The sequence below is a fragment of the Aspergillus nidulans genome, chromosome VIII, assembly GCF_000011425.1.
Source record: "Aspergillus nidulans FGSC A4 chromosome VIII".
Taxonomy (NCBI): Eukaryota; Fungi; Ascomycota; class Eurotiomycetes; order Eurotiales; family Aspergillaceae; genus Aspergillus; species Aspergillus nidulans.
In genome coordinates, this window is record NC_066264.1 from 962,735 (window position 1) to 986,197 (window position 23,463).

General features: G+C 50.2%; 8 protein-coding genes across 8 annotated transcripts, besides 1 other annotated feature; 4 read left to right on the plus strand and 4 right to left on the minus strand.

The window, feature by feature from the left end:
- Positions 1 to 23,463: part of a sequence feature (contig 1.17 1271..347844(-1)) that runs on past both edges of the window.
- On the minus strand, positions 805 to 2,131 carry ANIA_01262 (uncharacterized protein; the record flags this gene model as incomplete). Its single annotated transcript, XM_653774.2, has 4 exons — positions 805 to 1,036; positions 1,087 to 1,179; positions 1,235 to 1,449; positions 1,504 to 2,131. The coding sequence occupies 4 exons, from the start codon at positions 2,129 to 2,131 to the stop codon at positions 998 to 1,000; spliced, it is 975 nt and encodes a 324-aa protein (XP_658866.1). The 3' UTR covers positions 805 to 997.
- Positions 2,579 to 3,395, minus strand: ANIA_01261 (uncharacterized protein; the record flags this gene model as incomplete). Its single annotated transcript, XM_653773.1, has 2 exons — positions 2,579 to 2,745; positions 2,816 to 3,395. 2 exons carry the CDS (start codon positions 3,393 to 3,395, stop codon positions 2,579 to 2,581), a joined length of 747 nt encoding a protein of 248 aa, XP_658865.1.
- Positions 4,086 to 5,691, minus strand: ANIA_01260 (U4/U6-U5 snRNP complex subunit PRP31; the record flags this gene model as incomplete). The annotated part of the gene is made up of 1 exon (XM_653772.2): positions 4,086 to 5,691. The coding sequence occupies exon 1, from the start codon at positions 5,649 to 5,651 to the stop codon at positions 4,086 to 4,088; it is 1,566 nt and encodes a 521-aa protein (XP_658864.1). The 5' UTR covers positions 5,652 to 5,691.
- On the plus strand, positions 5,863 to 7,953 carry clf1 (the record flags this gene model as incomplete). Its single annotated transcript, XM_653771.2, has 2 exons — positions 5,863 to 7,656; positions 7,711 to 7,953. The coding sequence occupies exons 1-2, from the start codon at positions 5,878 to 5,880 to the stop codon at positions 7,951 to 7,953; spliced, it is 2,022 nt and encodes a 673-aa protein (XP_658863.2). The 5' UTR covers positions 5,863 to 5,877.
- Positions 8,785 to 11,582, plus strand: ANIA_01258 (uncharacterized protein). Its single transcript, XM_653770.2, has 2 exons — positions 8,785 to 8,864; positions 9,200 to 11,582. The coding sequence occupies exon 2, from the start codon at positions 9,487 to 9,489 to the stop codon at positions 11,521 to 11,523; it is 2,037 nt and encodes a 678-aa protein (XP_658862.1). The 5' UTR covers positions 8,785 to 8,864; positions 9,200 to 9,486; the 3' UTR covers positions 11,524 to 11,582.
- ANIA_01257 (glycosyltransferase family 8 protein) lies at positions 12,571 to 13,699 on the plus strand (the record flags this gene model as incomplete). The annotated part of the gene is made up of 3 exons (XM_653769.1): positions 12,571 to 12,622; positions 12,694 to 13,129; positions 13,189 to 13,699. 3 exons carry the CDS (start codon positions 12,571 to 12,573, stop codon positions 13,697 to 13,699), a joined length of 999 nt encoding a protein of 332 aa, XP_658861.1.
- Positions 14,955 to 17,602, minus strand: ANIA_01256 (Fe-S cluster-binding ribosome biosynthesis protein; the record flags this gene model as incomplete). Its single annotated transcript, XM_050613181.1, has 8 exons — positions 17,422 to 17,602; positions 17,327 to 17,362; positions 16,796 to 17,198; positions 16,585 to 16,746; positions 16,438 to 16,534; positions 15,311 to 16,386; positions 15,205 to 15,253; positions 14,955 to 15,099 (listed from the first exon to the last, which is right to left on the minus strand). The coding sequence occupies exons 3-8, from the start codon at positions 16,959 to 16,961 to the stop codon at positions 14,955 to 14,957; spliced, it is 1,695 nt and encodes a 564-aa protein (XP_050469015.1). The 5' UTR covers positions 16,962 to 17,198; positions 17,327 to 17,362; positions 17,422 to 17,602.
- Positions 18,574 to 23,178, plus strand: ANIA_01255 (chromatin-remodeling ATPase CHD1; the record flags this gene model as incomplete). The annotated part of the gene is made up of 2 exons (XM_653767.1): positions 18,574 to 22,997; positions 23,049 to 23,178. The coding sequence occupies 2 exons, from the start codon at positions 18,574 to 18,576 to the stop codon at positions 23,176 to 23,178; spliced, it is 4,554 nt and encodes a 1,517-aa protein (XP_658859.1).

The following is a 23,463-nucleotide window of genomic DNA, read 5'->3' on the forward strand; positions in this document are numbered from 1 at the left end:
AAGAAAAGGATTAGGAAGAAGAGGGGCAGCGGGTCGGAGTTCAGTTGTTACGGCGGGGCTGGCCAAATGGGGCGGTCAAGTCTTACTCAGCCCCTAACCATTTCTACAGTTAAGTCAATATTATTCCCTTTTCGGTGGGTTATCGAGAAGAGTAGATGGTATTGAGTACCGTTCTATCTTGCTTGAAAAAGAGTAGAGAGTTTTTTAGGTTGTGTTGGACAGATTGTTATTCTCTATGAAGTAAGACATAGTAGACAAGTAGGTGGGTTTACCGTTGTCACTACTGGGGCAGTATAGATCTCTACAAAACTTTACGCTACGTAGGCGAACCAAAGCAGGCCATCTCACTCCGAAAGGGACTGCTAACAGTTACTAGAGCATCGTACTGGAACTAACACCCCGGCAAATGGATGGAGTTACGGCCAAGATACTCCGGTACAGCCATATTCGGGGCATTCCAATACTGCTAATTCCAGCCCCACATTTGTCCTGTCAGCACTCAGCATGCAATGTACAGATCCCTTGCGGGCAGCCTTTGTGAGCCAGGGCTTGCTGAGGGATAACGCCATCGAGGAATGTTTGGAACTGATTATAGAGGACTCAACTCAGTTGTTTTACCCCAATTTGTCTTGGTAGTCGCATTAATGTCCAAGCAGCCCGCTACCTCCCTGCATTGAAGGCACGGAGTTTGCAACAGAATAATGCATGTCAGACGGACTCGAATAATATCGCCGGACTTGTTCCATAATGGCGCTAAATCAAAATGTCTTCAACACTACGTTAGTACTTACAGCAGGTAAGGAAGGTCAGACAAACTTCTCAATTTTCATCATGGTCGCCGAGTTTCTTGGATACAATCTGAGGTTCGACGGTTTGTCCTCCAGAGTATAAGACAAAGGAATCGCCAATAAGATGACTCATATTAATCACAATGCAAGCCTGACATTCTGCAGTAAGCCTGGCTTATGTCCTACAAGCTGACTATGTAGTCCTTCACTTAGACACCGTCCCCAAACCGATACGGATTCATCCATCTCTGTAAAAATTTAGAACCAAGGCATTTGCAGCGAAGTCTATTCGACATACCTTATCATAAGGCTTCGATGAGTCACAGAAGCGCAGATCCGTAGCTAAGCGGATAACACCCTCGGGGTCTTTATTGATGGTCGATGCATGGATCTAGATTCATCAGTCATTAGAGTCAAGTACAATGAGAACATTGCACAAAGCATACTGCATGAGGCTTGTGCAAGACAACATCTCCGGCTTCATAGGCAGAGACCAGCCAGCGCCGGTTATGCTGCTTTGCGAACTCAACTGGGAATTCGGATAGCAAGCCCGTCGCCATCATATTCGAATTGAATGCCGAGCGGGCTTCCTCCTGTGTCAAGCCGGCATTTATGGCTTTTGTTGTGAACTCTTCTTCGATCATGAGACCGACGGGGTCACCTAGAACCTACTATCAGCATACCATCCTTCGAGAATCAGGATATCGGGGCATACCGTCTTCGAGATAGATCAGTCCACCGCCATTCAACTTCACGTCCCCAATGGGCACCCAAGCTGTCACGCTCGTAGGTTCCCCATGCCTCAAAAAAATCTGATCATAATGGACACCAATGGGCTTTGTCCCAGGCGTGTTATTCCTCAAGAGTGTGCGCTGGAACGTCAACGTATTCTTTCCCCACCCACTGAACCTCGCCACAAAGTCATACAGCACCGGATGATGACACAGCTTCTCAACATACCAGTCCTTGTAGTGCGCCTCTACAGCCCTGTCCACGAACTCATCAGCGTCCGCCCCTCCCGGCCGCCCGTTCCCGCCAACAGCACCTGCGCCGATCCCTGGGTAGTGCTCGGGGTTCTTGGTTGGGTTGAAGATACCTTCCACAGGGTCGGTGCCTTCCTTGAGGACGCCGGTTGGGGATAAGTAGGAGAAGTACTGGCGGCGAGTCTCGAGGACGTCGTCACGGGGGAGCAGACCCTTGAGGAAAAGATATCCATCTGCTTCGTAGCGTGCTCGAAGCTCTTCAATGGGGAGACTGGGGTCTGAGGGGCGAAGGAGGGCAGCGTTTTCGGAGGTAAGAGGGCCGTCGTTGACGGCGAGGGTTTCCGTTAGGACACCTGGCATGGTGAGTTCGATTTTATCCAAAGCAAAACGAGATAGATAACCCACCCTGTAGTTGAGCGGTTTGGCTGGTTATATCGTTGTGTATGTCTACGGGTATAGCTACTTCTTGCATCTAAGCTACCCCGCCTACTCCAACCCCAAGCTCTGCGCTGGACCCATTGGATTGACTCCGTTATTGTGGGTGAAACGCAAAGCGCGCCCACTGTGAGTGGCGGAGTATTCAACCTTCTTCGTGAAAAGCTTCCAATTGAAGAACGGGTGCGGAGAATGATGCCCATCAAGGTCATGGCCTAAATATCATACCCTATTTAGGAAATTCCAACCATGCAAGTTTAATAGACTATTACCGAAGATAATATATATACAGCTCAATATGCATGCCAGTCCACAATTCATCAATGATGCGAAACGCCTTACTCCCGTAACCCCACGCCATCATCCAATCCATCAATGCTTCCACTCTCGAAACTCCCATTCCCCAGCTTTTTCACCCACAACAAGCTCCAATGTTGTAAACTCAATCTTCTCATACATCTCCCTCGCAGCTGCACGCGCCTGCGCATGCCAGGGGCCAGTACCGCCTGCTCTTGCGTCTTCTCGATTTCTCCATAAACCTAGCGAAAGATCGTCAGCAAAACTCACTCTACCGAAAAAAGCACAGAAAAAGGAGACGTGAAAGCATACAAGTAGCAAGATTCTCCCTCCTCCCATTCTTGACCCCAAACCAATACTTCAGAAGCCCGCCACTACTCACAGCTTCCGCATGGGATCGCTCATCCAGCAAAAGTAGGCGATCCCCATCTGCATTCGCTTGAAGTACGGACCGGAACACGACGACATAGAAACTCTGCCGCGACAACGAATAGCCCTCTTTTGCAGCGAGGCTGTAAAATTTCAGAAAAACGAAGTCCCAATTGAAGGATTCCGTGTATGGCGCTGTGGCGTAGTCCGGGCGCACTGGGGTGAGCGTTGTTAGGGCTTGCGCGAGGAGGCGGTTCTGTGTGTCGAGAGTTGAAAGGTCGAGGAGGTGCTCGCGGGTTATGTAGGGGGATTCTATGAGGAGATTCCCTTGGGCTTTGCTGGGTTCGTCTTCTAGGGGGTTGAGGACAGGTGCGGACTGGAACTCGACGTGAAACCCTGTAGGTGCCCCTACGGCTGTGGGCATCGCCGGTGGCTCTGGTATAGCACTCAGCTGAGCTTGAGGCAGGGTTGGCCCGCCATCTGTGGCCACTAGTGCAGCTGTCGTTACAGATGCGGCGGTCATTTTAGACTGGTCTTCGAATTAGTCTTCGAATTAGACCGTTCTATCGAATTGGAACTGGAGAGTATAGAGGGTATGAATCGACTGCACGCTCGCTCAACGCCTGAATGCACGCACGCCAGAAAAGAAAAGGAAAGCCAACTTCAATTGATTGGAACGAAACGCTAGAATGAAGGAAAGAAAGATCAAAGCCGATTTATACCCAAGCGCATTCCGAAGAGTGACTCAAAATCCGGCCTATTTCCAAACAACAAAAGATAGAGGAAGATTCCACCCAAAGCACGCAATGCGATGACGAGATTTCCCCTGGAGAGGACATCACGGTCAAGATTTCAATCGATTTCATAATCACGAGAGACATTGCCTAAGGCTCGAACTACTACGTTCTATATTATCCCACCGCCTTACAATAGCAGGTTAATTAGGTACTGCTGTATTTATGTCTTGGGGTTAACGAGGTTCAGATTTCGGAAAGGGTGTATAGCGATCTGCGTGGCGATTGGAGTTCGCCCCTGAAGAAAGTCTCCAGGGCAGACCGAGTACTTGCTAGTTAACTACTCCAGTTTTCGGTATAGTCTAAAAGATGAAAAATGTCTAATTTAGAGTTATCAAGCATTATTAATGGTATCATGCGACCCAAAACCCTCATTCTCTAAACGCCGTGCAATGCTCCAAACTACTACGGACAGAACCCTACTTTGCCGGAGGCGGCGGCGGACCCATTTTGCCCGCGCCGGTATCGACCTTCTTCGTAGGTAACGCTGGAACCTTGAAACCTCCATTGGCAGTCTCCGACGAATTTTTGGAAGTATTTTGCGCACCCACTTGGGTGAAGGTGCCTGACTTAAACCAACGGTCTTCCTCCGCCTTGCGCTTGCGGCTTAGCTCAGCTTGCACCTTAGGGTCCACCAATTCAAGTCCTTGCACGGGAGTGAAAGCGATAGTACTCGCTGTACCAGCTGCACCACCAAATGAGGTTCCGATACCTGAGGATCGAAGACCTTTGGCTTGTAGCACGCTCGCCGTTCCGCTGGGCCCTTGGCCGAATGTGCGTAGGGACGAAGCAGTTCCACTGATCGGGGTTGCTGCACCCCAGCCTTTGTTGGATTTGCTCAATTTTGCCCTTGTTCTCTGATCGATTTGGGTTGCTCGAATACGTCCGTCATTCTGTTGACCAAGCATTCCTAGCCCGACGGTACCTTCACCAGTACCATAACCAACTTCAGCTTCCTCTTTGCCGAAGGCAACGCGGTTCTGCGCCTTGCGAAGCTCGGTCATCGCGACAGCCTCCTTGGCCTTACGAGCCCTTCTACCACCTCGCTTTCGGGAAGGCTTGTCATCGGGCGCGGGAAGGGCTTTGGTTCCGGAATTCGGAGGTGGTTCAGTCAGCTTCTCCAATCGTTGAAAGCATTGCTGTTTGAGATCCTCTCCCAAAGAGCCGTCGGGGCTGTATTTTGAAACGTCGGCTCGAACTGCAAGTACCATCTTTGCAGACACAATGCGAATTGCCTGTCTCTTCAGGTCATTGGGAATATCCTGTATGAGTTCTGAGTTGTAGAGGAATCCTTGCGACCTAATGCTAGTATTCGTAGCAAACCCCAGACCATCTTTCCTCTTCGAACCCTGAGCGCCCAAGTTGCAGGCCGGGATCTTGGCAAGCTCACGCAGTCCTCCCGTCTGGTTGAGGAACTGAGCCGCGGTCTCTGGTCCGACCAACGCTGCCAGATTAGGGGCGATCTGGTTCATGTTCGCCTGAATGCTCTGTGTAAGAGCCGTCCGCTCTCGGTCAAGTTTCAGGATCCTCTCGCAAGTGTCCATGACAACTTTCAACTCTGCCTCGGTCATCTCGCGCCCTCGCGTTGTTGTACCTTCCACCGCGACGACCATCAGTGTCGGCCCGTCCAAAATGGACTTCAGAGGTACTCCGACCATGTTATCTGCCGACGTTGACAAAGCTTTGATGTCCGTCAGCGGTCCATTTTTGAGAATCGCGACGGTTTTTGCGTAGTCGATAGAATTCGTCACGAGAGTTTCCAGTTCCGGAAATCTGATAGAATAATGATCGCGTAGTGATTTATGCAAGCGTGTTAACTCATCCGCAGTCGACAAGGCGACTTCAAACTCATTTGTGACTGCTTTGGCCGGCTCTTGTAGCAGCTGCTCTTCGTCTCGGTCTTCTTCGATGGCCTCGACGCCATCAGCGCCCTCGAAATCTTCATCATCTTCAAAATCTCTCAAGAGCTCCTCGGCGTTGGACATGATGTATAATCCGCAGCAAAGCAGTTATAACAAGATCGTGTAGTTTGCTGGTTGACAAGGTTGGGTTTCCATAAATCTCGCCGCCGCTGCGCAGTTGCTGAGTAATCGGAGCTTGTCCGGATGGCGGGAGAAGCCGCCCGCGCAGCTTTTGCGTTTTCGGGCAGTCAGGACATGCAACGGCCATCTTTCTACCCATAGACACCCTATTGCACCAGCTCTCTCAGATATGGAGGCATCGCGCGGGCCCCCTAGGGTCAAAAATAAGGCTCCTGCACCTGTCCAGATCTCAGCGGAGCAGCTGCTCCGTGAGGCTGTTGACCGGCAGGAGCCCTCACTACAGGCGCCTACGCAACGGTTCGCGGATCTAGAGGAATTACACGAATACCAGGGTCGCAAGAGGAAGGAATTTGAAGACTATGTACGACGGAACAGGATTAACATGAACAATTGGATGCGTTATGCCGCATGGGAGTTGGAACAAAAAGAATTCCGCCGGGCACGATCGATCTTCGAACGAGCGCTGGACGTCGACTCGACCTCTGTGCCACTATGGATCCGATATATCGAATCCGAAATGCGAAATCGAAATATTAATCATGCGAGGAACTTGCTTGACCGCGCGGTCACGATTCTGCCGCGTGTGGATAAGCTCTGGTACAAGTATGTCTATATGGAAGAGACTCTGGGGAACATTCCTGGTACACGGCAGGTCTTCGAGCGCTGGATGTCGTGGGAACCGGATGAGGGTGCATGGAGTGCGTATATCAAGTTGGAGAAGAGGTACAATGAGTTTGAGCGGGCAAGGGCGATCTTCCAGCGGTTCACGATTGTGCACCCAGAACCGAGAAACTGGATTAAATGGGCTCGCTTTGAGGAGGAGTATGGTACTAGCGACTTGGTAAGAGAGGTATATGGGTTAGCTGTGGAGACGCTGGGTGAGGACTTCATGGACGAGAAACTGTTCATCGCCTACGCCAGGTTCGAAACGAAGCTAAAGGAGTATGAGCGCGCGAGAGCTATTTACAAGTACGCTCTTGACCGGTTACCTCGCTCGAAATCGATTACTCTCCACAAGGCGTACACCACGTTTGAGAAACAATTCGGTGATCGCGAGGGTGTGGAGAATGTCATTCTCGCGAAGCGTAGGGTCCAGTACGAGGAGCAGCTCAAGGAAAACCTGCGCAATTATGATGTCTGGTTCGACTTTGCGCGCTTGGAAGAACAATCAGGGGACCCAGAACGAGTGCGCGACGTGTACGAGCGGGCAATAGCGCAAATTCCTCCTTCCCAGGAGAAACGACACTGGCGACGATATATCTATCTATGGATCTTCTATGCCCTGTGGGAGGAAATGGAGGCCAAAGACATCGACCGCGCTCGTCAAGTCTATACAGAATGCCTGAAACTGATTCCCCACAAGAAGTTCACATTTGCCAAAGTGTGGCTTATGAAAGCGCAGTTTGAAGTGCGGCAGCTGAACCTCCAAGCTGCGCGTAAGACTCTGGGCCAAGCAATTGGTATGTGCCCAAAAGACAAACTGTTCCGTGGTTACATCGACCTGGAACGGCAACTATTCGAATTTGTACGGTGCCGGACGCTGTACGAAAAGCAAATCGAGTGGAATCCGTCCAACAGTCAATCTTGGATACAGTACGCGGAATTGGAACGCGGCCTAGATGATACCGAGCGTGCGCGAGCCATCTACGAGCTTGGCATCGACCAGCCAACCCTCGACATGCCGGAGCTTGTCTGGAAAGCCTACATCGACTTCGAAGACGATGAAGGTGAATACGAGCGCGAGCGGCAACTCTACGAGCGCCTTCTGCAGAAAACAGATCACGTCAAGGTCTGGATCAACTACGCACGCTTTGAGATCAACGTTCCAGACGAAGAGGAAGAAGAGGAAGAGGAAGAGCGCCCAATCAGTGACGAGGCCAAGCGGCGTGCCCGAGCTGTCTTTGAGCGTGCACACAGGGTCTTCAAGGAGAAGGAGCTCAAGGAAGAAGTAAGTCATCCTCATCTCGCTGTACATGAGAATAGGACGCTAATATGTATTCAGCGAGTGGAACTGCTCAACGCGTGGCGGGCGTTTGAACATACACACGGGTCACCAGAAGATATCGACAAGATCGAGAAACAGATGCCCCGGCGGGTCAAGAAGCGGCGCAAGCTGGATGACGACCGGTACGAAGAGTACATGGATTATGTGTTCCCAGCGGACGACCAGTCGGCAGCAAACCTCTCAAAGCTGTTGCGGATGGCGCATCAATGGAAGCAGGAGACTGCGGGTGGACAGCAATAGTAGTACATACAAGCGCCCGCTGGTATACTGTATTATCATGGTAATTTAATCAATGCCACTCTGGCTCTTGGCGCAGAGCTGCTCACACAAATTACATGAAGTACTTGTGGTAGACTGGTCCATCTACGGCTCTACATACAGTAAACCGACCCCACAATTCAGGTACAAGTGGCTCGAAAGAAGTGCCATCGCGCTGCTTTGTTATCATCACCGATCTCGTCACACTATTTACGCATCAAAGAGCCATTGAAACAAACATCGGCAGCCAATCATAATGTAAGTACAGTGCCTCGTGAGCTGGAGGTCAGGCCGCCGATCAGCGCGACTCGTTGCTGCACCTCTAAGTGGCCACCATCTGCAGGAACAAGAGCTCAATTTATAGAAGACAACCTTCAGGCGCTGCTTCCAGCTGCTTACTGGACTATACACTGTCTCCCTTCGAACGTTCCACAAAAACCTTTGTGCTCAGAAATTGGCTTCTTCCCACTCTTTGACGTATCAGAGAACCACAGTGTAGAGTAGCATCAATAGAGGTCAACCATGGATCGCCCTTTTACCCCTGAGATTGAGAGCCAACCTGAACCACAGGTCCTGCAGTGGCTCCCTTACAGCAGCAGATGCAAGGATCGCTGGGACAAACAGGCTTGATATCATCCCGTCTGCTGACGTCGATTGAGATTGATTGATATTGATTGTTGTTCATCGAATGATCCCACCGTTTCACTCTCACCACGGGATGCGTGTGGGCTGTTAATTGTCTTTCCCTGCGATCCTTTCGATCTACGCGTTTGGATATTGTACCTTTGCCGGTCGCTCTTCAGCTCTTTTTCTCGAATTTGCTAGTATTCTAGTTCTCTCCAATTGCATTATTGATGAGTTATCATCACCGTTCGAAGCGAGCAACAGCCAAGGTGAGGAATTCCGTTGTGGTCCTTGCTGGGGCCGTTGTTTCAGTGCCAGCCTATCCCCAAGTCCAAATTAATTAATCACCCTCTCACTACGGGGTGCCATTGCACTACTACCTGCTCTCAGTCATTCTCCCCTGAGCAGACGCGGCCCTTCTCCTCTCCTCCTCTCCTTCTAAGAATCAATCCTTTCTCTCCTTCGCTCTCGTCCGTCCTTTCGACCCTCGCGGTCTCGCGTCTCTCGTTTTTCTTCTCTGCCGATTTGACATCGCGCATGCATCGGATCGGTCGCCCTATGACCCGTTTCAGCCCCTGAAAATTCCCCGATTGACAGCCTCCAGGTCATCTTTCCTTCCGGTCCTTTCCTCCTGCTGGATTGTCGTATGTCGATCTTTTTTGCTTGATTCCAGCCGACCTTCGCTGTGTAAGCCCACGTAACAACACGCCGAGTGCTCCCACGCCCTTGACCACTCGGGACCATGAGATAGGACTCTGGCAGTCACCTTCCATTCGCTTTAGCTCACTGTACCCCGACCGCATTCTTTATCGGGTGGCTGGTTACCCACCAGATCCTCTCTTCGGCTGGTATATTCGAAGAATCGTTTGAATCTCGCTATCGTTGACCATAATGCTTGCGCCTGAGCCCCCGGTCAAGCTAGAGGGTCACTGCTCTGTGATCCACGACAACACTCTTTACACGTTCTCCTCCAACGGGTTCGCTTACATTCCGCTCGAGCGCAATGGCACATGGTCTCCTTTGAACACGGATGGCGCCGAGCTAGTCTCGGATGCGGTGTGTGTTATGGGGGGTGTTGATGGTAACGAGAATAAGACGGCGCTCTACGTGGTTGGAGGGACATCCTCAAAATCAAATCCGCCAGGAATACAGCGGTTCTCGTTGGAGGATAAGACGTGGAAAACTCTGAATGTGGCAGTGGACAACCTAGCCAACCGGACGGGTCATAGCGCCGTCTATTTAAGATCAATCTCGACTATTTTGTCGTACGGCGGCAGCACCACTGATGGATCCCGGCCGTCTTCTGAAACTTTCACGGTGATTACCAAGCCGACATACAGCCTTGACTCTGGGACTGGGTATTCATCGCCCGCAGTTTGGCCGCCACTTTTGAGATGGAGCGACGATACAGCCGTATTGTTTGGGGGCCCGGATACCCCAGAGGAGCCGCGTTTCTGGAACTCGGATCAAGAATGGCATAACAGTGGTTACCCATCGTTGAATTTGACGTTTCCCACAGGAGTGAAGGCTGCCCTTTTCCACAATTCGGGTGAGACTAGAATGGTGCAAGCTTTCGACTTCAACCAATCACCAGTTGATGTTTCGTTTCGGGTTCTCTCACCAAAAATGAGCCAAGCATCCAAGAAGCGGAAAAGGGACGACAGCCCGACTTATGACGGTACCCTGGCACCTGATTTGAGCGATAAAAGCTACTCGTTTGCTCAAGGCGACCAAGACAGCCCGCTGGTGGTAATCTCGGGTGGCAGTGGTACCGACACTCTGTCCATCTTCAACCAAACATCGTACAGCTGGGTGAATACGACCCAGTTATTCTACGGTGACAAGTCTGAACAAGAAATTCTTGGAACAGCAACATCAACACCATTATCACCCACAGCTACCCCAACAGAATCACCTACCGTAGCTGACTCGACAAGCGACGACGATTCGGAAGCAAACATTGGCACGATCCTTGGTGCAGTTCTGGGAAGCCTGGCGGGCGTTGCCATCATACTGGTTCTCATATTGCTCTACATTAAAAGAAAGAAGGAGAAGGCGAGGCAGGCAGATGGTATGGGCAAGGATCGGCTGAGCTTCCAAGATCAGGGCGTAGAACCTCTGACTCGTTCGGCTTATCCTATGGCAGAGAGCCCGGCGCCGAAAGCAGCTGCCTCTGTGGATTCTTTGGCAATTTTTTCGGGAAATATGGGCGATGAAAAGTCTCCCAGGTCTGCTGGCTCCTTACCGCACTACATGCAAAAGACTCAACCCGCAAAGCCGAGCCCGCTCAACAATATCCAGTCCAGTGACGATGCCGGTTACGGCCCAGATGATAAAGCCATTGAAGCTGGGCAATCGCCGGTACGTCGCACTACGGATGAAGGCTGGGGTAAATACTTCCAGGATAACAGCACACCCACACTGGTTGGTGTTCAGTCCCCGTACGACTCGACGCGTGGTTCCAAAGCCACCATATGGCCGGGGACCAACAATGCCCTGCCACCTTTGCAGACAAGTTTCCTACAGGAACCGACCCCGCTAGGACGAGTTAACAGTGGTAGTCCCACAACAGAGGTTGGCCGGCACATCGTGATCCCAGAGAGTCAATCAGCGCGAATCTCTAGCGCCAGTTCTGCAAGTTTCAACTCAGACGATGGAGGTCACGACGAAGCCGTGCGCGAACAAAGCTGGCTCGGCCGCCCTCCAAGCAGTGCGTACAGCAGGAGCTTTTACAATCCTGGCAGCACGCGAGACGCCCTATCTACAATGGCACCATCTACAGTCGCGCCATCTGTTGATTATAGAAGGCATGACTCGCATCGCACAAACACACGAGGATCCAGTGTTCTCATTCCTGACGGTCAACCGCTGCCAAGGAACAATGTCAACTCGGATATGAGCTGGCTAAACCTCAATGCTGACCGATAAATACCTCCTAATCAAAAGTCACTTTTACATCTCTACTTGGGATATTGAGCTTTGGATGGCTGCCAAGCATCAATACCCACGAAATGAAGGCAGCAACACGTTCCTTTCCTCGACTTCCTATCACCTCGATCCTTACCGCGCCCCTTTCAATGCCCTACAACTGAAAAACGCAGGCGTTGACACGCATTCTCATCACCTCGATATCATTGCACCCCTATCTCATCTTATCAGCGCGCTGTGCTTGATCTGATTTGGTTCGATTTGTGCAATTCCGCTCTCAGCGAGTTCTCGTTTTTTCTATCTTTGCTGTTTCTGTCCCTCCTTCGACTTAATATAGCCTGGCATGCTTTTCCTGATATCCACATGATGTGTTTTTGTTGGTTTTCCTGCCGTACATTGCATTGTATATAGATTACATCTTATATGGGTTGTATCTGGTGTAATGTTGGGTTTTCGATCTCTTATGGCTGTTTGTCGGCTGGGCTACGGTTTCGTACTTGAATGCATGGCTGAAAGGACTCATTTTTCACTTCTATCAACCAAGCTAGTAACTACGAGTTAAGGGTGTTAAGGATCTAATTTTACTATGCCGCTGTAAGGGCATGGGTAACACTACTAAATATTGTGTAGCACTGACTTGGGCCGCCACTCACCTATGAGTGCATCCTAATCCATCTCTCTCCTACCATGTAAGGCAAGTACACATTGCATCGAGACTCAGACCAACCAGCTGATATTAGACTACTTGACAATCTCAATACGTCTGTCTACCGGATGAGCTTCTTTCTCGCAGGCTCTCTAGAGAGTGAAGTTGCATTGAGCAAAAGCTAGGGTGAGGTGTTTCTTGTGTTCCGCTACTGGACAACCCCAAAATCAAAGAACCAGCTTCACAGCATCTAGCCGGCCCCATAACTCTTTGTTATTGCCTCGTCTATATTACTGGTGGTTGGCGTTTGTACTAGCTGGCTATGGTATTTCCTTAAGTGGTAAGTTATGGTAGAAAGCCGTTCATGTATAACCACTAACAACCATCCATAGCTTGCAGCCATGTCTGGTAACATCAGCACCAATTCCAATCCTAATCCTAATCCGAAGAAAGGTACGCCCATTCAGACCAGAATTATCCAGATCTTCAAGAGCATTAAACTAAATCAAGCCCACTTACTCCAGTATGGACAACCCTAATAACAAACAGTTCCTACATTCCCGGCCTCCTGACCCTCGAATACTCTCTCCGCCGATGCGAGTCAAAATACCCTTTCGTGGTCCTCTATACAGACTCCTTCCCAATTTCTGGCCACGCAGCCCTCGATGCACGCGGGATTGCGAAGAAACATGTGCCCTACCTGCTCCCCTCGATACCCAAGGACTACACGAATGACGTACGGTTCTACGACTGCTGGAGCAAACTGACGCCATTCTCGCTGACTGAATATGAGCGGGTCGTGCAGCTGGATAGCGATATGCTGATTCTGAGGAACATGGACGAGCTTATGGATCTGCAGCTAGATGGGCCGGAAATGAAGGGGGAGGGAAGCAGGGTTTTTGGTGCAGCGCATGCTTGCGTCTGTAACCCGTTGAAAAAGCCTCATTACCCTCCTAACTGGTACGTCTCTTCTTTTGTGGCATGAAAAAATGAATTGGGAATGAATTGCGTCGCTACAGGGTTCCATCCAATTGCGTCTATACGGACCAACACTCCCATCCTGAACTTGCATCCCACATTGCTCCTCCAGCATCAGCAGCCCTCGGCATTCCCAATGGCGGCCTCCAGGTTGTAAATCCGTCTCTCGAGATTTACAACAAAATAATTGCCCAGCTTGGGTCAGCCGCAACGTCGTCCTACGACTTCGCGGACCAGTCTTTGCTTGGTGATCTGTTCGCTGGGAGGTGGGTGGCGCTGCCGTATGTGTATAATGCGCTTAAAACGATGAGATGGAGAGGCGTGCATGATGTTATCTGGAAAGATGCGGAGGTGAAGAATGTGCATTACATTCTCAGTCCGAAGCCTTGGGAAGAGGATCCGGAAGGTCGGGATCAGGACCAGGAACAGGACGGGGTGGAAATAAGGGTCGGTAACAGCGATACCAAAGATCCTTTACATGATTTGTGGTGGAAGGTGAATAGAGAGAGGTTGAGGGAGGAGAAGAGAAGGGGAATCAATGATCGGTTCTGATATGGAAAGCCTAGGGCTCTAGGATGAGGGCGGTAATTTGGTCTTACCTAGGTTGATAGATGATGGTTTGTCTCGTCTGTTTATCGGCAGCTATTTCAAGTCCTAACTAAATGAACCACGCTGAAGCACGCGCTCTTCTAACCACAGGTTTATTGCTAAACATGGCTGCAGCAGCCTACATTGTCCAAAAACATTGAAGAACAACGAAAGGACGTCAATCGTAGCCACGTTTGGCTCGATGGTGTTGAAAAAGGAATGAGATATGACGTATCAAGTCTTCGCCCGGAGCAGTCCTCATTATGATACAAATGACATCGCCGAGAGCACCAGGTCAATTTTGACGAGACCCAGAACTGGCCCAAGTCCCGGTTTGTTACCATGGCTAGCAATAGACGCCACCGTCCCGCGTCAGCAGCCCATTTCCACCTCAAGAGTGCAGGTGAGAACTACACTTTTCGCGCCGCTGGAATTCCCGCCACCTTCCCTGGTGGCTAGAGACCAATACCTAATTCCTGAGCACTAGCACAGAGATGAACGTCAGCGAGTGATAAACAGGATTTTAAAACCAGGGGATTGTCTAATCATCTAACTGCTATTAACCTGATAGCCCGGCCTTGCTGTGCTGCACTGAGGTTCCTCGAACGAGGTTGAGTAAGGTATCATTCGCCTCCTAGACTTGCACGGTGCTATATACAGACGAAGCTGCAGTTGATAGTGAGATAATGCCCCTGAACCGTCTGATCTATGCTTTAGCGTGAGTCTAAGTTCTGCACAGGTTCTTCTGGCCAATTGCACAATATATATTTCCATAGATCTCCTACAAACTAACCAGGGCGAGCACGCGATATTGTAGCAAGAAAGAGTTTTAACAAGAACTTGATTTCCACTACGTACTTATCACTAACAAACCACTAACATTTATAGGTAGTGAATCGCAGTCATAGTAAAATGAACTTTTGCAATAGGCTCAACAACTCCAGCGGTATCATGCCAACCAAGAAAAGACAAAAAAAAAACCACTGCCAATGAGAAAGTAAGATATAAACAAGAAATCCATCATACACTTAGTTCCCCGGGGTTAAACCATAAAACTGCCTAAATTGAGGAATTGAATGGTAGGCACTTGCGAAGGGCCGGTGAGAGGAAGTGATGATGGGCGAGAGGCAATTGTTTCTCCTTCCTTGTATGAAGATGATATCTGGAGTCGAACCGAGGCAAGTAAGGGCTAATCGCATTCCTTAGCCAAAGGAAGTAGCTAGGAGCCGCATTCTTGCTTCAAGTCGAACCATGCTTGTCGTTGAAGCCTCGCCCTCTTTGTCATCCTCCTCGGACGTTCCCTCCGCATCGCCGAAAAGCTCAACACCGCCCCGGGGACGTCGTCGTAGCCGAGTCGCTGATGCCTTGGTAACGCCGAAAAACGCCCCTAACCGAAGGATCCTCCTGTGCCTGCGATGGGGGTGATGGTATCGCTGGTAGGAGTCACGGCCATCACGTCTGTGAGGCACGTCATGTCTCTTTGGGATGCCCTCTTCATTTCTCTTCCTCTAGGAAGTACTGCAGCGAGTCAGTTAGCAAAATGGGTTGGGTCACCAAAGTGAAAGTAAAGGGTACTTACGAAGTTACCGCTCAGCTTCTGCTCCTGGTCCATCTGACTGTTGTACTTGTTGATACGTGGGCGGTAGCTGTTGGGGTCACGACGGAATGTCACGTCAAGACTCCTCAAGAAGCTATTGCAACCGGTGACAAGAGATTCAGGAGCGTTTGCGTGCGCGTCAACAGACGGCTTACCATCAAACACAATGACACGGTCAGCAAGGTAGGTAGCCATGATGAAATCGTGCTCGACGATGAAGGCAGTCTTTTTGGTGTGCATGATGAAACGCTTGATGACCTTGGCGGCAACGATACGCTGCTCGGAATCGAGATAAGCACTAGGCTCGTCGATGAGGTAAATATCGGCGGGCATTCCAAGGGCTAACACAATGGCGACACGCTGCAATTCACCACCAGACAAATTCTGAACTTCCTGGTCAATGAAGTCATCTATCTTGAGAGGTTTGTAGACATCAGTCTGGAATTGGGGCGACAGGAACGCGGCCTTAATTTTCTTGAAGAAGAGCTGACGGACGGTTCCCTGGAACTTGGGGGTAATCTTCTGGGGCTTCATGCTGATGTTCATGCGGGGAATTGAAACGTTGCCGTCAGGCTTCTCGGCACCAGCAAGCATTTTGCAGAAGGTAGTCTTTCCGGTTCCGTTCTCTCCCATCATTACAATAATTTCCGAATCGGTGAAATCACCGGCGTCAATTTTCAGGTGGAAGTTCCCAAGGGTCTTCTCCATGGTTGGGTACCTGAACGCACGCGCCTTGTCAATCACGAAATCGTCACCGGCTTCCGCGAGACGGAAAGTGAGGGATTCCTCTCGGAACCGAAGATTCTCGGTTGGAATGTGGCCGTCCAAGAAGATGTTGATACCTTCACGCACCGAGGACGGCAATGTCACGACACCGTAAACTGCAGGCTTACCGTACAGCACGCAAATGAAATCAGAAAGGTAGTCGAGAACAGACAAGTCGTGCTCAACGACAATGACGTAGTCATCAGGGCGCAGGAGGTCTCGAATAGAGCGGGCAGCGGCGAGACGTTGTTTGACATCAAGGTAGGAAGACGGCTCGTCGAACATGTAGCTATTGACATATTAGAATCCGAAGATGATGTTTCAGGAATCAAGCACTTACACGTCGGCTTTCTGGACGCAGACAAGACCAATGGCAAATCGCTGGAGCTCTCCACCAGAAAGGTGGTCAATGTCACGGTTCTGAACCTGTCTAAGTTCTGTTGTGATCATTAGTACCAATTACTGTCTTATCGAATAATGTCCGTACCTAGGTTGTCCAAAGTCGCCTCCATGTTGTCAAGTTGCGCGCGGGCCTTGATGAGGTCTCCGACGTTCTTGGTAGGGCCCTTCACAGCTCGAGGAATCTGATCAACGTACTGAGGCTTGACGACGGCCTTGAGGTCATCTTCCAGCACCTTCGTAAAGTAGTCTATTGCGGTCAGAGCGGATACAAGCCGATTTGAAGGGGTAAACCTTACTCTGCAATTCGGAACCTCGGAAATATCTCAGGATCTCCTCCCAGTCCGGCGGGTTATCATAACGGCCAAGGTTGGGCTTCAATTTTCCAGAAAGAATTTTTAAAGCTGTACTCTTTCCAATACCGTTTGTTCCAACAAGACCAAGAACCTGACCAGGACGGGGCATAGGAAGACGGTGAAGCTTGAAGCTGTTGGCGGAGTAGCGGTGGGTGACCTGACTCTCCAGGTTGGTCGGCAGGTTGATGATATGAATAGCGCCGAATGGGCATTTCTTCGGGCAGATACCGCAACCAATACAGAGGCGCTCAGAGATGAAAGCGATCTTGGATTCGGGAGTAACCTCAATGCAAAGCTTTCCGGTACGGACAACGGGGCAGGACTTTTTACATTCTTGACGACATTTCTAGATGGAGAAGAAGAGTCAGTGACTAGGCCGCAAGACTGATTGGGGCTTGTATCCGCTCACCTTCGGCTTGCACTATTGGACGCGTGATATAAGTATATGACGTTCATGCATAGTTAGCGGGGCACACGAGACTCACTTTGTCAGTACTGACAATAGCAATTCTAGCGAAAGTAAGAAAGTCAGTTACGAGGCGATCTCGGAGTCTGCGGGGGTAACCTACCGGGTAAGCTTGTCGGACATGGTGCTTGGAAGTAAAAATCGAAGACGCGAGTGACCAGATTGAAAAGTAGGTCGATAAATCAAGAGAACAAAGTCGACAATAGCGGAAGCTGGACCAGCGCGGTAGGGCCTTCTTAGGGACGATTATGCGGACCTCAAGCAGACGATACCAGATATCCGCGCAGCAACCACTAGAATCAAGAAGAGGGAGATGTTGCGTAAATTCGTCGAGGAGGGGCTCTTGAGACAGAAATCTATGCCAGGTCTGATTGTGGGCACCTATTGCTGCCTCAGGCATAGAATACTTATTTCCTGGCTTACTGATTGGATCGGTAGTCATCCTTGAAAACTGCAGCGGAACAGCTGTTAATCCGATCCGACACACACGTGATACGTTGGCACCGCTAGTCTTGGAATGGACTCGCTTGCGAATCCGCTAAACCAAACTGGGACTGGTAAAAAGTTGCAGCCTGAGGGCTCAGGCCGACGGCCAATCCCTTCGCTGTGACTCGCCCGTCCCCCCAGCCCGACGTCCAACTCTCTTCCCTCTAACACTCCTCATCATATTCTCAGCGGCCTCCCATCATTCCTTTGCTGCTCTCCACCGTCTCATCCCATCCACTCCCTCCCCTTCCCCCACCTTTCTTTTCTATATTTTTTTTTTTTTTCACAATTCTTTCCCTAATCTTGCAGTGATCAGGGGTCACCAAGCTATGAATTGTAAGTATTTTATTTCTTCCGTTGTGGACTCTTGACGTGTCGTGGTGCTGCCGCCTGAGTACATCTCTATTCATTCGACCCACCTGAGAATCAAGGATATCTTGACTTCTCTTGGACTCAGGGTCTTTTAAATTCTATCAAGTCGGATTTAGCCTTTATTTCTCCTGCTGGATCCTGTTTTGCTCTTGTTTTAACTCCTGCAATTGCAAGTTTTTTAACTCTGTCTGTTTCGTCGCGTCTCTCTAACCCATCATCAAAATCATGTCGTTGCATCATACCTTTATCTCCTATCTCATTCACTCGGGTTTATAGCTTCAAATTATGATGATCTGGGTCGCATAACGCTGCTCTACAATCCCTTGTCTCTTCTAGCCATCCCCTAGCCCGTCTCGAGACACAATGCTGATGCCTCTCTCGATCCATAGCAACTAGCATGGTGATCCCATCTACCTCCGAACCCGGGGTCACAAGTGCCTTCGCCAACGGGTATTCGGTATCTCCCGTCACCGACGCTGCCGGATTGCACAATGAACTAGCAGCGAATGACCATGGGAACACTGTTTTCCAATCTCCCGAAGATGATGCTGTCTCCGAGTCCTCTGACAATGCCGATCCCGCGGACGACTCGTATAATACCGATTCCCCCGATGCTGAAGGTGAAGATGATGAGTCTGGGACGGAGAATAGCGCGAAAGCTAGTAGTCCACCCGTTGCTGAAAATTCTTCCTCCCCTCAAACAACTCGAGGCACGAAGCGCAAGTCGCCGTCTGTGGATGATGCGGACTTCATTCGACAGAATCCTGATCTGTACGGGCTTCGTCGCAGTGGACGAGCTCGCACGACGCGTCGGGTAGCCGAATCGTCGTCGGAGTCAGAGTCCGATGACGTGGCGCCTCGCTCTAAGCGTCGGCGCCCTCTCGCCTCACAGATTTCGAAAGCTCCTACACGCTCCGCAACGCAATCAACGTTCTCTGATGACTCAGATAGTGATGAGTACGGCGGTAGTCGTGCCCGCGCGAGCAAGGCGAAACGTCGGCGACTGCTTCAAGCGTCCGCGAACAACGTTCCTTCCCATGCCGAGGTTCGCTTCTCGACCAGGAATGCTGCCAAGGTTTCGAACTACAATGAAGATGACGATGACTCGATGTTTGAAGATGATGCAGATGATTTAACACCTAATTACTGGGTGAACACAGTAGAAGATGATCGACCTGCGATAGACATTGTGCTTAATCATCGTCCTAAGCCTGGCGTCGATCCGAGCGACCCAGACATTGATCGTCATCAGTTCGAATTCTATATAAAATGGCAAGAGAAGTCTCACTACCACGCGACGTGGGAGACAACTGAGAGCTTGGCCAACTGCCGGAGTACACGTCGGCTTGACAATTATGTTCGGAAGGTTCTCGCCGAAGACCTGCGCTTGAATTATGACGAAGGTGTACCCCCTGAGGACCGAGAGAAGTGGAACCTTGACCGCGAAAGAGATGTCGATGCTATCGAGGACCACAAGATCGTGGAGCGTGTAATTGCAATGCGCGAAGGAGAAGACGGCACTGAATACTTGGTGAAATGGAAGCGCCTATTCTACGATTCCTGTACATGGGAGAGTGAGGAGTTGATTAGTAACATCGCTCAACGTGAGATAGACCGTTTTCTAGATCGATCGTCCCGGCCACCCGTTTCAGACAAGAAGGAGTCCCATCCCAGTTCTCGCAAACCTTTCGAGCCAATCAAGGGAACACCAAGCTTTTTACACAATGGTCAACTCAAGGAGTTCCAAGTGAAAGGTGTCAACTTCATGGCTTTCAACTGGGTGAAGAACCGCAATGTTGTCCTGGCAGATGAAATGGGCTTGGGGAAAACGGTGCAGACTGTCGCTTTTATCAGCTGGCTCCGTCATGTCAGACGTCAGCAGGGTCCGTTCGTTGTCGTTGTTCCTCTATCTACCATGCCATCATGGGCGGAAACTTTTGACAATTGGTCTCCTGACCTTAACTACGTCGTCTATAACGGGAACGAAGCGTCTCGTAACGTCCTTAAAGAGTACGAGCTGATGGTGGACGGCAATCCTCGACGACCAAAGTTCAACGTACTCCTGACGACCTATGAGTATGTCTTAGTGGATTCATCCTTCCTCAGTCAATTCAACTGGCAGTTCATGGCAGTAGATGAGGCTCATCGACTGAAAAACCGTGATTCACAACTATATATCAAACTTCAAGAGTTCAATTCTCCCGCCCGCCTCCTCATCACCGGTACCCCTATCCAAAATAACTTAGCCGAACTTTCGGCCCTCTTGGATTTCTTAAATCCTGGGTTGGTCAATGTTGATGCCGATATGGACCTTAATTCAGAGGCAGCGTCAGAGAAACTCGCCGAGTTGACCAAGGCTATCTCACCTTTCATGCTACGCCGGACGAAGACCAAGGTTGAGTCCGACCTTCCGCCTAAGACGGAGAAAATTATTCGCGTCGAGCTTTCTGATGTTCAGTTAGAATACTATAAGAACATTCTTACGAAGAATTACGCTGCGTTGAACGAAGGCACCAAGGGTCAAAAGCAATCGCTCCTCAACATCATGATGGAGTTGAAGAAAGCAAGCAACCATCCTTTCATGTTCCCTAGTGCGGAAACCAAGATATTGGAAGGAAGCACTCGCCGTGAAGATGTGTTGCGAGCTTTAATCACTAGCAGCGGCAAAATGATGCTCCTCGATCAACTTCTCGCTAAGTTGAAGCGCGATGGGCACCGTGTTCTGATTTTCAGCCAAATGGTAAAGATGCTGGATATCCTGGGTGATTACATGGAGTACCGTGGCTACACTTATCAGCGACTTGATGGCACAATACCTTCAGCATCGCGTCGCCTTGCTATTGAGCATTACAATGCCCCGGATAGCAGTGATTTTGCGTTCATCCTCTCTACGCGGGCGGGTGGTCTCGGAATTAACCTTATGACTGCGGATACTGTGATCCTGTTTGACTCTGATTGGAACCCTCAAGCAGACCTTCAGGCAATGGCAAGGGCACACCGTATCGGTCAGACAAAGCCTGTCAGTGTTTATCGCCTCGTCTCCAAAGATACCGTGGAAGAGGAAGTGATCGAGAGAGCACGGAACAAGCTTCTTCTTGAGTTCATCACCATTCAGCGAGGTGTTACAGATAAGGAAGCCTCCGAGATTCAGAACAAGATGGCTCGAGGAGGCATCACGCTCGGCGAGCCTAACTCTACCGATGACATCTCTCGAATCCTCAAGCGCCGCGGCCAGAGAATGTTCGAGCAGACCGGCAACCAGGCGAAGTTGGAACAGCTTGATATTGATTCAGTGCTCGCTAATGCTGAATTGCATCAAACTGAACAGGCTGAGGGCATTCAAGCAGACGGTGGCGAAGAGTTCCTCAAAGCATTTGATTACGTCGACATCAAGGTTGACGATCTCACATGGGACGACATCATACCCAAGGAACAGCTTGAGGAGATTAAGGCAGAAGAGAAGAAGAAAGCCGACGAGAAATACCTAGCAGACGTCATTGAACAGAATCGACCGCGCAAGCGCATTGTTGCAGGTGATGAGCGAGATACCCGTGCCGAAAGAAAAGCTAAGCGACAAGCACGGGTCCAGGTCAGTATGAACGATGATGATGGAGATGACTCGGAACCAAATGCGAAAGCGGATCCGAAGCGCCCGCTAGTGGAGAAGGAATATCGTCACCTCCTTCGAGCCTTTCTACGTTATGGTGATATTGAGGACCGAGAAGAGGAAGTTATTCGAGAAGCGCGTCTAACAGAACGCGATAGGGACACTGTTAAAAGTGCACTGCGTGAGATTACCGATAAGGCTGCGGAGTTGGTTAGAGAGGATGTTGCACGACTGGAGGCTCTCGAAAATGCCGGCAAGGTTCTCACCAAAAAGGAGAGAAAAGCCGTGCTGTTTGACCTTCACGGTGTAAAGCGCCTCAACGCCTATACCATTGTGGAGCGTCCAACCGAAATGCGAGTCCTAAAGGAAGCAACCCTCGCGGTGCCTGACTTCAGAAACTTCCGTGTTCCGGAAGCGACAAAAGCACCTGATTATTCATGTTCATGGGGAGCGCGAGAAGACGGGATGCTCTGCGTTGGTATCTCCCGCCATGGGTACGGAGCCTGGATGCAGATTCGTGATGATCCCGACCTCGGGCTAGGAGACAAATTCTTCTTGGAAGAGCATCGGGTTGAGCGTAAGACGGAGCGGTTAAATGCAGAAGACAAGTCTACAAAGTCGCCTGGCGCGGTACACCTTGTCCGAAGAGCCGATTACCTTCTGTCCATCCTCAGAGACAAGGCTAGCAATGGCTCCAATACTACGGCGAAGCGAGCGGTGGACAACCATCATCGCAACGCCCGAAAGAGCACCTCCCGGCCCCACGCAAGCGCAAGTGTCTCGGCATCTCCCGCTCCTTCACTTCAGCGTAAGGGCCACCGGGAACAGGATCGGAGCCGGCATCGGTCTCATACTCACGGAGGGCGGGATAGCATGGAGCGGCACAACACTCCAAATCGCGATTCTCGTGCTCGATCTATTAACGAGAATGATCGCCGCTATAGACCGTCTGATGCCTCTAGTGAAGATGTTCGCCGTCGCAAAAACAGCGAGAATGGACACTCGGCGAGCAAGGAGGATATGTCACGTCGCTTCTTCAAACCTATCCGTGATGATCTCAAAAAGGTCGCGGATGTCACCAAAGAAAACTTCCCAAATAAAGCAGAACGAGCTTCTGAGCTCCGGCGTCTGCTTAACAAGATTGGTGACTTTATCAACAGCAACTTGCAGGGAGAGAACACTGGTTCTCTCTCCTCTCTCGAAACTCGACTATGGTATGTCGAATATCGCACATCTTTAAGAACGATATCTAATATTATGCTTAGGCACTATGTCTCTGTCCATTACTGGCCCAACAAAGACGCGGGAGGAGCTAAACTTCAAGAAATGTACCACAAACTGATTGAAGTCCACAAGAAATCTGCCGAACACACTGTCGCCTCAAAAGGAGACTAAACTATCTCGATCGCAGCGAAAAGCGCTTTTTCCGAATCTGTTTGAACATTCGTTTTTCTTACCATTTCTCGTTTATGCATACTTGGGAAAGCATGGCGACGGCGTCTGGTGTGGTCCACTTCAGGGAACTCTGAACATCATCCCCTGCAGTGGCCTCGATAATGATGTTGCATGAGATGTCTCTTGTTTTTATCTATTTTGCTCCCTTCGTCCACTTTTTTTTTTGGCTCTTCGTCTTCTTATTTGGAACGATCCGGGCTCGGGTTCAGGCTCAACTGTATTTGA

What these genes read in the sequence shown, in the direction of transcription:
- ANIA_01258 (XM_653770.2), top strand. Translation starts at nt 9,487, where the DNA reads ATGCTTGCGCCTGAGCCCCCGGTCAAGCTAGAGGGTCACTGCTCTGTG.